Source organism: Schistocerca serialis, chromosome 8 (assembly GCF_023864345.2).
Source record: "Schistocerca serialis cubense isolate TAMUIC-IGC-003099 chromosome 8, iqSchSeri2.2, whole genome shotgun sequence".
Lineage (NCBI taxonomy): Eukaryota > Metazoa > Arthropoda > Insecta > Orthoptera > Acrididae > Schistocerca > Schistocerca serialis.
The window spans coordinates 611,786,308-611,800,817 of record NC_064645.1 but is presented as its reverse complement, the minus strand read 5'-3'; the positions used below and the strand labels follow the sequence as shown (position 1 = coordinate 611,800,817).

The window sequence follows — 14,510 nt, the reverse complement described above, 5'->3', positions numbered from 1 at the left end:
TTATCCTTTACGTAAATAAGAATATTGTGGTGTGGCAGAAAATGCCACAAAATGGTTAAAATGTTACCTGTCCAAGAGGGAAAGGGGGGGTGGGGGGGGGGGGGTGAAAAAAAATCAGTCAACAGGAAAGTATCCTGTATTACACCATCTGTCTTCGTCCAATTGGGATCTATCTACATTTGGTGTCCTGCAAGGTTCCATTTTTCTTGTGTATGTCAACACAAAAACAGAAGAAAATGTGACACACTAGAACAGTGGGAGGTGTCCAGGACAATCCATGCGAAATCACCTAAGCCTCTCTGCTGGACCATCATAAATGTCAGTGAAATTTTATGTGAACATTCACACATGTTACCAATGAACACTGGTAAAGCTTAATGTTCATTGAAGTAAGTCTGACCGATACAGTCATTTGTTTGACTCCACGTGTGACTTTGGACAGAGCAAGATGAATTTCTGGTGAGTGAATTGTTATATCTGGTGATATCTTTTATCTCAGGAAATAAAGGTATGATGAACATGAAACTTGGTATGTAGTAACCTCACAATACAAGGTTCTTAAAGAGAGAGAGTTGTTTAGTACCACTTTCCAAAACTGAATAAATTAAGTGCAAAGGCGAAGATTATGCAAAAAGGGCAAAGACCATGCAAAAAGGGCAAAGACCATGCAAAAAGGGCAAAGACCATGCAAAAAGGGCAAAAATGTGATATTTTCAATTTATTTTGCAAATTACTATTTACTATAAAACTCTCCAAATTGGGCTTATTAGAAAGACCATGCTCTCAAAAGCAAAACAAAATGTATCTGAATATCCAGTATGGGTTAACAATGATAAATAATTTGAATCAAAATTGCACATGAAACTTGTGTACGTAAACTTCAGATTCTTGTATCTTAATACATGCTGATTCCAGCATGGGCTAACAATGCTACATAAATTGAGGCAAAGTAGCCAGAAGTATCGCACTGAGAATAAAATTTTAACTTAGACTTTTTGCATCTTCTTGATTAATGGAATTATAAACATGAAACTGTACAACAACAACAACTTAGCAGCATAAGGTTTTCCAATATAAAATATCATTCATGTACTGCTTGCCAAATTTCTACAAAATCAGTTAAAACTTTATTTCCATAAAAATTACAAAAATTGATCACATTCAATCTGCTTTTAAAAAATGTTTTCCGTAATTGTTTTCAAACTAATCACAATTGGAAAGAGCACATTTTAAAGCATCCAGAAAACCACATTTAATTTTCCACTGTGTACTAGCAGTACCTGAAAACAACAGACAAACTGAGGGAATGTACCACAACAGACTACATCCCAGAAACTTGTACCTGTGTTTTGTTGCATCTGGTTCCAATTTTTAAACTGGCAAGTAATAACTCACTATATTGTGTTGGCCCATGGTGACATTGTCACTACCCATTCCAGAGCACGAACTCCCAACTCCATTGCAATACCAGCTATAAGCGCATTCTATATCTAGATTCCCATGCCTGTAATTTGGTTTCTTAATTTGGTTCCAAAGACATTAAAAATTATTAGTTTGTTTTTGAAGGTACTGCTCAGGGGTCTCATTGGGAAAATTTGCTAGCTACATCATATCCTTTTGTACCTTTTGTGTACGGGCACGTTGCAAACTGTTCATTGTTTAATTATTTCGGATCACCTCCAACTTGATACAGTACCTGTAAATGAGTTTATTCAAAAATTCATTGACTTTTGTCGAATCAAACAAAGACCAGTAAAACCATTTCACAAACATCTCAGCTGCGCAATATAAAACTAATAATTTTGTCAATCAATGTAGCCACAAAAACGATTTAAACATTGATAAGGAATGTAACATTCAGCACCAGCCATGGAAAATCTAGGTTTAATGGGATTGGTGGCACAACCAAGTGACTGCCTACTCAAGAAGCGTACAAAGGCTGTCAACATATCAAATACTGATGGCAAAAGATCTATTCAACTTCTGCAACCAAAAGTTACATTGCATCAAATATGTATGAGTACAAGTTCAGAAACAATAAAGCTAAGAAAGCAAAAAGTTTAAAAAAAATAGAATAGCGAGAAAGCAGCACGGTTGCTGGTATGAGAGAAGATATTATCAAATGGATTTGTAAGCAGACAGGTACCACAACACGGCTTTGAAACCTCAACTATGAAACAATTACAGGCTTGGGGACCTGGATGAAGAGACCTACCTGTGGGTGGTATTTCGTAAACCCTATAGCAATGGGGTTGCCAATTAAGGTTTTTGAATGGGTAGTGACATCATCACCATAGACCAACACAAAATAGTGGGATATTAGTTGTTAATTCAAAAATAGAAACCACACGCAACAAAACACAGACAATAGGTTGCTACAATGAAGTCTGTTGTCATGGTACATTACCTATAGCTTGTCCATCATTTTCACGTATTGTCAAACATGATTTTCTGGATGCTTAAAAACATGCTCTTTTCAACTGCAAATAATGTGAAATCAATTATTGGAAACAAATTTTCTAAAAGCAAATTGAAGGTGATGTATTTTTGACATTTTTACAGAAATTGAGTTTGAATTGAGTTTGTAGAAATTTGGTAAGCAGAAAAAGAACGATATTTTTTACTGGAAAACTTTAGGTTGCTAGGTAGTAGTTGTCCAGTTTAGTGTTTATCATGCCTTTAATCAACAAGATATAAGAAGCCGAAGTTAAAACTTTATTCACAGTGTGATTTTTCCAGTACTTTGCCTCAATTTATGTAGCACTGTTAGCCCATTCTGGAAATTAAACCCACTGTTCTGGGAGAGCTTAAAACATACGTTTTCAAAAGAGATTGGTTTTGAAACTTTAATAGAAAAATATACCCCATTTTCAACATTTCACAAACATCACCATCTTTTCGATGAATTTGTGGATTATTGGAAAATAGTAGGTGAAATTTTCCATTTCACATCCTTATGCTACCAAGCTATTGCATATTAAGCTCATGTTCAGCAAGAGTTTACGAGATAAGAATCTAAAGTTTACAGTTTTTTCATGACACAAGTTTCATGTTCAGTTAGCCCACATTGGATATTCATGTACACTTTCTTTTGCAGTTCAAACCATGGTCTTTGTAATGAGCCCAGTTTGGAGAGTTCCATAGTATACAGTTTCTTGCAACATCAAATTCAAAATACCACATTTTTTATCTTAAAAAAAAAAGCACTTAATTTATTCAGTATTGGAAAGTGTTATATCAATGAAACTTAATATTTGAGAACTTTCCGTTGTTAGGTTGCTTCACGCTAAGTTTCACATTCATCATACCTTCATTTCCTGATGTACAAAAAAATCAAACTTTGAAAAAATTTAAATCACCAACAGTTGGGACAGTCCAGCAAAATGTGAACCACTGTCAAACAGGTGCTACAACAGTGGGATGGGTCCTCACTAAGGATGAGATGACCACGAGTTAGCCAAGTATGGCCGGCGCGGAGATTGCAGAGGATGGCCAAGTCCTTGCAAGACACCTGCATGAAGAACCTCCACAGATTCAGTCTCCGTTATCACCCGTAGTTTGTATGGTGAAATCAGAGTGAACCATTCCATATTCCAGGCACCTAAAACTTGAAGGCATAATACTCGTCAGAGGTCTGTTCCCGGGATGCTGATCTCAAGAGCCAGTTAACTGGTAGCTAGTTTGGCCACGCTATCAGTGAAGTCATTACACCAGATCCCGACATAGCCCGGAGTCCATATGGTCACTGATCGTCCCAGTGTTCAAGGGCACATAGGGAATTCTGGATGGCAATGACCAAGAGATGGCGAGGGTAGCACTGGTCGAGAGCTTGCAAACTGCTCCAGGACTCACTGCAGGAACGGATATGATCAAAAGCACAAGAGATGGCTACCAACTCCACTGTGAAAACACTAGAACCATCCAGCAAGGACAGCAGTTTAGAATGTCTCACAAAGCAAAGTCCACACAACTAGCAACCATGGAGCCATCAGTGTAGATAACTTGTGAACCCTAGGATGCGCCAAGGATGGAGAAAAATTGGCAGTGTAAGGCCTCAGGATGAACAGAGTCCTTCAGACCTTGTGAAAGGTCAAGACTAAGCGGTAGCCGAGGGACGCACCACAAGGGTGGGCCCGGAGGAGAGGTAGAAGAGGAAACAACTGCAATTCAGAGACGGCAGACCAAATATGGATTGTGATTGTAATGCCTTATCTGTGTCGCCGTTGCGGAAGATGGATTACTGTATTTGGAAAGGGGAGATGGTAATTTAGATGCAAACGAATGTGTGTAGCACAAATGACAAGCTGTTGTTGGCACTTTATCTGCAAAGGAGGAACCCCAGCCTCCATGTGTAAGCTGTTCACAGGGCTAATTCAAAAGGCTCCCATCACAAGTCGAACCCCGCAGTGGTGTATCAGTGAACCACTGTCAAACAGGTGCTACAACAGTGGGATGGGTCCTCACTAAGGATGAGATGATCATGAGTTAGCCAAGTATGGCCTGCATAGCTGAGGTAAATGTTGAAACATATATCATACCCCCATAATCAAGGCAGGATTGTATCAGAGCTTTGTAAAGCTGCAGGAAGGTAGTGTGATCTGCATCCCAGCTGGTGTTACTTACGCAGTGAAGTGTATTAAAGTGCAACCAGCACTTTCACTTAAGCTGGCAAAGATGGGGTATCCACGTCAACCGAGAATCGAAGATCAGTCTTAAAAAGTGGTAATTCTCCAACACATTGAGTAGTTGGTCATCGAGGTAAAGTTCTGGTTGTGGGTGAATGGTGTGACACCGACAAAAGTGCATGAAGCGAGTCTTGGCAGCAGAAAATTGAAAGCCATGGGTGAGGGCCTATGCCTGTGCCTTTTGTATTCTGCCCTGTAGTCGAAGTTCAGCAACACTCAAACTAGAGGAGGAAATGTAGAGGCAAAAGTCGCCAACATACAAGCAGGCTGATACTGAGGACCCCACAGCTGCTGCTACACCACTGCTGGTTACTAGAAAGAGAAGGACACTCAGTATAGAGCCCTGTGGGACCCATTCACTTGGTTATGGGGGGTACTGTGGGAAGCACCAACTCTGACCGAGAACATACATTGCGACAAAGTTCTGGACGAAAATCAGGAGCAGATCTTTGAGACACCATTCATGTAAGATGGCAAGGATGTGGTGTCACGATGTGGTATTACAAGCCTTTTGCAGGTCGAAGAAAACAGCTATAAGGTGTTGATGTGGGGCAAAAGCTGTTCAGCTGGCACACTCTAGGTAAACCAGATTATCATTAGTGGAACGGCCTTGGCAAAAACCAACCTGGGGTCGAGCCAGAAGACCCCAAGACTCATGGAGCCAACATAGCTGCTGGATCACCATGCATTCAAGCAACTTACAGGAACATTGGTGAGACTTACACTGGGTGACAACTTAACACCTCTTACAGAATGCGTACCCGGTATCAGTACTGGAAGAATGATGCTTTTTCGCCACTGCAATGGGAACTCGCCTTCGCTCCACATGCAGTTAAAGATGGTAAGGATGGTATCACGGTAACAATCGACCAGTAGGGATACTTGATCATTAGGTCAGGGAGGCATTCTGGCCCTGGGGCTATCAGGGCACTGGGGTATGACACTGCCAAATTCCTACTCGCTGAATGGAGCATTACATGGCTCCAGGTGGCGTGTAGTAAAAATAATTGCTTTCACTACAACCACTGTTTTAGGACACGAAAGGCAGATTGATATTTCTCAGAAACTGACAATTGAGCGTAGTGCAGAGCAAAATGTTCCACGACAATGTCTGGGCCAGTGTAGACAGTGCCACTCAAGGTAATACCAGGTACACCTGCAGGTGTCTGGTATCCATAGAGATGTCTGATATTAGCCTAAGCCTGCTAAGGAGAAGAAGGTGGTCTGATGGTTAAACGTACCATTCACAGCATTCTCACCTCTGACTTTTTATCAGCCACTTAAAGCCGATAAGGTGCTCCACCGATGGGCACTGCTTATGGTACTGGAGAGCCTGACTACGATCTCAAATGGGTTCTGCAATATCTGAGGACCACCAAGGTTTTGTCCTCTGTTGGGGAGGCCCGAGAAACAGGGGATTACTAAATCAGCTGCCAAAAGAAAGGCTGTAGTTGTATTCTGGACTGCCTCATCAGTATCTCCATGTGGTGGGGAGCCATGGTCGACAGCAGAAGCAAAAGAAATCCTGTCAGCAGAGCCCATCTGCCGAGGTGCCCAGGGGAGGGATACTGAGGTAGGGAAAGGAAGATCAGGAAGTGATCACTACCACACAGGTCATCATGGACCCTCAAGTGGAAGGATGGGAGAAGACAAGGGGTGCAAATTGAAAGGTCTTTGAGGTCTTTATAGCGGCCAGTGACCAGGGTTCCACCCCACAAAGCGTTAAGCGATTTGAATGCGCCAAAGATTAGGAAAAGTGGTGGCGTTTGGCGGGGGGGGGGGGGTTAGGATGAGAAACCAGTGGGAATCAATGCAAACACAAACAGTATGTTCTGAGACACGTCACCATCTGAAGGAAGGTAAACACTTCAGATGGTAATATCCTAAAATGCACTTACCCAAACAGCCACAGCCTCCAAAGGGGTACTGAGAGGCATGAGTGCCTAGAATATATGTGCAAACTCCGCCCCACACCCTGCCATAGGCAGCAAGATTCTTACAATATCCCCAGTATCCACAAAGGACTGGGGTCTGTGTTGCTGGAAACACAGTCTCCTTAAGGGCAATGCAGAAGGCAGGAGATGTGTCAAAGATGTCTAGCTCAGCCAGGTGGTGGAAAAAAAATGCTAGAATTCCATTGGAGAATAATGACATCAAGTACAGTAAGGCCATGAAGGGACCAAGGGGACAGGTTATGCCTTAGGGTCACCTGCTGCCACTGGTTGAGGGGTTATGGCATCAATATACATAGGTTCCGGTTTCTGTTGTGGGGTGCAAACTGGGGCTTCAGGGGCTGCCGGAATCTCCGCCTTGGCCACAGGACGAAAAGGCAGTATCTGGTGGGATGGGGGCCACCAGAATGTTGTCCTCCTTGGAGGACTTTTCCTTGTCTTTCCTCTCCTTAGAGGGTTTTTGTGATTGCAAGGGCTTCTCTGAATCAGTTTAAGGCAAAGAGCCCAATCATGAAGCACTGTGACCAGCAGCCTGTGGCTCCTTCAGACCACAATCTCTAAAGAATGGGCTAGCATAGCTGTGGGAAGAGAATATTTTAGGGTATCATCTCCCTGCATTGGGAGAGGACTGGGACTGTCCTTTCGTAGAGACTGCAGCGGCCATATGGCCACCAGCGGGAAATAACTTTATCCGTTTCATTTGCGGCAGATCCGCCATGGTGCTGCCTGCTCCTAACGGGTGCCACCCAGCTTCGGCATGGCTACCTGGCCATTGACCCATTGCTCGGAAGGCCCCAGTCACATACAACAGATGAAAGGTGGAAACTTGACACCCAGTAATAAACCAGGGGGCACCAAGAAAACCATTTGATGGAGGGACAGAAGGAGAAAGGGATAGTAGAAGTAAAAGCATGCAGCACAGAAAGGAAATAATGCTGCAAAGGCTGGGGCTCTGTGGTAGCCAAACACGAGGCCCAGAAATGTGACTTCTAAAGTACCTAACATTTCTTCATTTATTCCATTTGATTGTTTCGAAACATCAAAATAAAACTTTGAATATTGGTATATTTCACACACATTTGTTGCAGATGGCTGTATTACTTTTTTCTCAAATGCCATTGGTCTCATTTTATTTGTGCATACAACTTGACACTTCTTTCGCTGTTTTATTTGTCTGGTCCTATGGCCCTGTCTTTGTTCAATTAGCTTTCTTGGTCCTGTCTGGCTCTTTGTCGTCTCCTGTGTGTAAGATCATCTGAAGAACAATTGCCTTCCCTTCAGATTATTTTTGGTTATTTGATTGTAGATTATGCATGCATTTACTGTTTCCATATCTAGGATATTGTAGAAGACACATGTCAGCCATCTCTTACAAGCAATCTTATATGAATCTTTATGAATTGTTTTATTTACATCCACAACATGCTTTGTAGCATTTCTTCTTTCCTTTTCCCCTCAGTTCTATTTTGTGTCCATAAAATAATGATATTCTTACTTTTCTTCCCTTTGTACACTGTTATGGTACAACCTGGCTTATTCCTCTTCTTCAAGATGATGGTACAAAGTGAGTCAGAACAGTTGTTCACACAGTTGGGGAGATTTCAGCAAATATTTTTCATTGTCCCCACAAATAACGTTTTCTTCTGTTGAATTTTCTCAGTAAGATGAAAGGATGCGAAAGAGTTGTTTGTTGTCAGAATTCTTCCTCGATTTAGGAATGGCTCCATGAGGAAATGGACAACATACTCTTCCAGTGTCTTGTGTGGCAGGAGTATTTATGTGCCAAGATACGGGAAGAAACTGCAAATGTATTTTGATGCCACGTCTGCAGCTGTCCAAAATTTGAATCAGATTCTCTACTGTCATGTTTTCTAATATTCTAGAGAAACACTTTCATAAAGACTGTCAAATTTCAAAAATAAATATACTATCAGCATCTCAATATGGTTTTAGGAAAAATCACTCACTGAAACGGCAACCTTTCCTTTTCTGTATGAACTCTACAGGCCCTAGATAGGCAGGAACATACCTCAAGTAACTTCCTAGCCTTGTCAAAAGCATCTGATACAATCAATCATGACAAATTACTAGGTAAGATTCAGAACTGGGGTATTAGGGGAGCAGTGCATAATTGGATTAAATCATACCTCCACAAAAAACAACTCATAGTGATATCACATGAAGTAAATGGGACAATCAAAACTCGTCAATCAGATTTAGTGGTCACACATGGAGTTCCCTGTGGTTCCATATTGGGTCCAATTCTGTTCTTACTACGTGTAAATGATTTACATATGATGTTGTTGTTGTTGTTTTCAGTCCTGAGACTGGTTTGATGCAGCTCTCCATGCTACTATATCCTGTGCAAGCTGCTTCATCTCGCATTACCTACTGCAGCCTACATCCTTCTGAATCTGCTTAGTGTATTCATCTCTTGGTCTCCCTATACGATTTTTACCCTCCACGCTGCCCTCCAATGCTAAATTTGTGATCCCTTGATGCTTCAGAACAGTCCTACCAACCGGTCCCTTCTTCTTGTCAAGTTGTGCCACAAACTCCTCTTCTCCCCAATTCTATTCAATACCTCCTCATTAGTTACATGATCTACCCATCTAATCTTCAGCATTCTTCTGTAGCACCACATTTCAAAAGCTTCTATTCTCTTCTTGTCCAAACTATTTATCGTCCATGTTTCACTTCCATACATGGCTACACTCCATACAAATACTTTCAGAAACGACTTCCTGACACTTAAATCTATACTCGATGTTAACAAATTTCTCTTCTTCAGAAACGCTTTCCTTGCCATTGATAGTCTACATTTTATATCCTCTCTACTTCGACCATCATCAGTTATTTTGCTCCCCAAATAGCAAAACTCCTTTACTACTTTAAGCATCTCATTTCCTAATCTAATTCCCTCAGCATCACCCGATTTAATTAGACTACATTCCATTACCCTCATTTTGCTTTTGTTGATGTTCACCTTATATCTTCCTTTCAAGACATTGTCCATTCCGTTCAACTGCTCTTCCAAGTCCTTTGCTGTCTCTGACAGAATTACAATGTCATCGTCAAACCTCAAAGTTTTTATTTCTTCTCCATGGACTTTAATACCTACTCCGAATTTTTCTTTTGTTTCCTTTACTGCTTGCTCAATATACAGAATGAATAACATTGGGGAGAGGCTACAACCCTGTCTCACTCCCTTCCCACCCATTGCTTCCCTTTCATACCCCTCGACTCTCATAACTGCCATCTTGTTTCTGTACAAATTGTAAATAGCATTTTGCTCCCTGTATTTTACCCCTGCCACCTTCAGAATTTGAAAGAGAGTATTTCGGTCAACATTGTCAAAAGCTTTCTCTAAGTCTACAAATGCTAGAAACGTAGGTTTGCCTTTTATTAATCTAGTTTCTAAGATAAGTCGTAGGGTCAGTATTGCCTTCCGTGTTCCAATATTTCTGCGGAATCCAAACTGATCTTCCCCAAGGTCGGCTTCTACCAGTTCTTCCATTCGTCTGTAAAGAATTCGTGTTAGTATTTTGCAGCCGTGACTTATTAAACTGATAGTTCGGTAATTTTCACATCTGTCAACACCTGCTTTCTTTGGGATTGGAATTATTATATTCTTCTTGAAGTCTGAGGGTATTTCACCTGTCTCATACATTTTGCTCACCAGATGGTAGACTTTTGCCAGGACTGGGTCTCCCAAGGCCGTCAGTAGTTCTAATGGAATGTTGTCTACTCTCGGGGCCTTGTTTCGACTCGGGTCTTTCAGTGCTCTGTCAAACTCTTCATGCGGCATCATATCTCCCATTTCACCTTCATCTACATCCTCTTCCATTTCCATAATATTGTCCTCAAGTACATCACCCTTGTATAGACACTCTATATACTCCTTCCACCTTTCTGTTTTCCCTTCTTTGCTTAGAACTGGGTTTCCATCTGAGCTCTTGATATTCATGCAAGTGGTTCTCTTTTCTTCAAAGGTCTTTTTAATTTTCCTGTAGGCAGTATCTATCTTACCCCTAGTGAGATAAGCCTCTACATCCTTACATTTGACCTCCAGCCATCCCTGCTTAGACGTTTTGCACTTCCTGTCGATCTCATTTTTGAGACGTTTATATTCCTTTTTGCCTGCTTCATTTACTGCATTTTGGTATTTTCTCCTTTCGTCAATTTAATTCAATATTTCTTTTGTCACCCAATGATTTCTTTCCACTAGCCCTCGTCTTTTTACGTACTTGATCCTCTGCTGCCTTCACTACTTCATCCCTCAAAGCTACCCATTCTTCTTCTACTGTATTTCATTCCCCCATTCTTGTCAATTGGTCCCTTATGCTCTCCCTGAAACTCTGTACAACCTCTGGTTCTTTCAATTTATTCAGGTCCCATCATCTTAAATTGCCACCTTTTTGCAGTTCTTTCAGTTTTAATCTACAGTTCATAACCAATAGATTGTGGTCAGTCCACATTGCCCCTGGAAATGTCTTACAATTTAAAACCTGATTCCTAAATCTCTGTCTTACCATTATATAATCTATCTGAAACCTTCTAATATCTCCAGGGTTCTTCCATGTGTACAACCTTCTTTTATGATCCTTGAACCAAAGTTGTACTCTGTGCAAAATTCTACCAGGCAGCTTCCTCTTTCATTTCTTACCCCCAATCCATATTCACCTACTATGTTTCCTTCTCTTCCTTTTCCTACTATCGAATTCCAGTCACCCATCACTAATAAATTTTCGTCTCCCTTCACTACCTGAATAATTTCTTTTGTTTCATCATACATTTCTTCAATTTCTTCGTCATCTGCAGAGCTAGTTGGCATATAAACTTGTACTATTGTAGTAGGTGTGGGCTTCGTGTCTATCTTGGCCACAATAATGCATTCACTACGCTGTTTGTAGTAGCTTACCCGCATTCCTATTTTTTTATTCATTTTTAAACCTACTCCTGCATTACCCCTATTTGACTTTGTATTTACAACCCTGTATTCGCCTGACCAAAAGTCTTGTTCCTCCTGCCACCGAACTTCACTAATTTCCACTGTATGTAACTTTAACCTATCCATTTCCCTTTTTAAATTTTCGAACCTACCTGCCCGGTTAAGGGATCTGACATTCCACGCTCCGATCCGTAGAATGCCAATTTTCTTTCTCCTGATAACGACGTCCTCCTGAGTAGTCCCCGCCGGAGATCCGAATGGGGGACTATTTTACTTCCGGAGTATTTTACCCAAGAGGACGCCATCATTATTTATCCATACAGTAAAGCTGCATGCCCTTAGGAAAAATTACAGCCATAGTTTCCCCTTGCTTTCAGCTGTTCGTAGTACCATTTACATATAAAAAGAAAAAACAGTAAGCCGTATCAATTTGCATGTGACATCAGCATCTTAATTACAGGAAGTAGCCAAGAAAACTTTGAAAATGACATTAAGATCTTCACAGATAAGATATTACAGTACTTTGATGAAGACAGTTTGATTATAAGTCTGGAAAAAAACTGCTGCAATGGATATTTTCACTGCCCAGAAAGGACACCCACTAATCCTCCTGTAGGAGTAAGTGGACAAAAAAACAGAGGGTGTACAAAATTTCTCAGTAAATGGATTCAACAACACACGAAATGGGATACACATGTGGACTATGTGAACAAAAAATTGAGCAAAACGTGTTTTGTAATTAGAGTAATAAACTGTATACCTTATGATAATCTCAGGACCATATATTTTGCTTGCATTCATTCAATATTGAAATATGGTGTACTGTTTTGAGGAAATTGTGGAGTTAGTCAGAAATCATGTAGATTGCAGAAAAATATTGTTAGATTAATGGAAGGATTGGCCCTGAGATCAGGCAAACCACTATTTAGGAAAAATAAAATACTACCATTTCCATGCATTTATATACTCTAACATGTAATTATTATACAAGAAAAACTAAACAGTAGCAGTCCAAGCATCACCCATAGTGAATCTGTACATAGCTACCACACAAGACAAATAAATAATGTACATGTACAACAGACGAACACAGCACTACTACAGAGAGGTACTCCACCCTGCCATCAAATTGTACAATACACTACCCAAATCCACAAAAATAATAATGGCCTTAAACAAGTTCGAATCAACTGTGAAGGATTACTTGGTTGAGCACTGCTTCTATACAGTAAGGGAACACCTAGAAAAACAAAACTGCCTCACCAATTAACAGTTTTTTAAAATGTTCAGTGTAAGAAAAATATTGTATAATTTTATCTTTCTTTGACATGATGTCTGAAAAAAATGAGAAAAAAATCAAGGAATGTATATTGCAATTAATGAATGGTCCAATATCTTTTGTACACTGTACAGTCCTAGATTCACAGGACCAATAAATAAATAAATACATGTATAACATGTCTAAACATTCTCCTTAATCACTTTCCTGTATCTATACATTTCAATTTCATATTTATTTATACCACATCATGTTTCATTTATTTTCCCAATTTCTGTCTACCCACATCACACTTTACAACTGCATTACATATTTTATATCAGCAGCACAATAACATAACTAACAGTTTTTAGAGTGGGGCATAATGACGTATCATACATAATTCCACTGCTAATGGAGTTCTATTTTAAAAAAAATTATGAATACAACACTCACAATGACAGCTGTTGTATCATGAGGTGGTTTCTTCACTGGCTGGTTCCACTTTAATTTCACTGTAACACTTGTGTTCTCACTGTTCTCATGGATTGAGTTCATATTTGTGTTTACATCACAGGTAGCAACAACATGACACTTTGGCTGTAACAAATGCAATAAATCATTAAAAATCTGTATTTTGATGCCAACTGAAGAGAATCTTGACAGTTTTAGATCCAACAATTTGATGTTTAAGAAGCAAGGAATCAAGAGGTTTCTGCACTTCTAATTGTTTTGCTTTTCTCTAAATACACATTAATGAATTCCCTGCAGTGGCAAACTATAATTTTGGTATGACAATAGCTTACAAGTTTGCACATAAGGGTAAAAGATCAGCACCATAAGAATTTACAATGCACTAACATTAGCTTCTATATGTTAAAAGTAATCGTGAGAAATTGGAAAAGCTCAACAATGACAAAATTAAATTTATCTAAATCTGCCTTTCACCCATGTTAATCCATCTGTGTCTGACAGTTGGAATTTCTAAGCAAGAATGTCATATTTAATCAGTAAAATCACAGTTCAAAATTTTTCATTGCATGCCAATCACACAACCTTGTTTTCAGTCTCATGTATTTCTCTCACAGAGGTTCCTTTGACTCCTCTGGAATGTCTTATTTTATGGCTGTATGCTTTATCTGTAGTTTCTTTTATTATTAGAATTCATCTGCCAGCCTGTGCAAAAATTAGCCTAAAGTGGTGCTTGTATAGTTTCGTTCTCTGACCATCCTAAACTCGATTCCAATGAAAAGATTTCTCATTTAGATCAATGAGCAAATTTGGTAAATTCCAAGTTGTAAAAAGTCTCATTTATTAACTCACTGCAATAACATTACATTTTGTACGTGAAGTGAGCTACAATTAACACAGGGAAATAGGCAGCACAAAGAAATATGTATGGCTTTTCAGTGATACTTACTGCCGTATGTTTTAGAAAGTAAGGAAGTTCATGGATGCGAGAAAAAACAAGGATGATCTACACTCAACATTCTTCAATGACACTGTCAATAGACTCAGTACAAGCTCTGACATGGGGAGGGGGAAAGGCACACGAGCAGAGGTTGCACAAGGGACTGGAGAAGACCGATAAAGCTTTTCTTCATAGTTTTGGGACAACACATCAAATTTTGAAAACAAGACAGGCAGTGTTGTGTTTTTCTACA

The 14,510-nt window shown here is 39.9% G+C and overlaps 1 protein-coding gene across 2 annotated transcripts in view; it reads right to left on the bottom strand.

Annotated features, from left to right (window-relative positions):
- The window catches only part of LOC126416226 (uncharacterized), a 126,264-nt gene that overhangs the window by 56,555 nt on the left and 55,199 nt on the right, over window positions 1-14,510 (bottom strand). For both annotated transcript variants that reach the window (XM_050083830.1, XM_050083829.1), the window contains exon 5: window positions 13,303-13,446. In XM_050083830.1, the coding sequence (XP_049939787.1) occupies window positions 13,303-13,446 (144 nt within the window). The remainder of the gene's footprint in view (window positions 1-13,302; window positions 13,447-14,510) is intronic.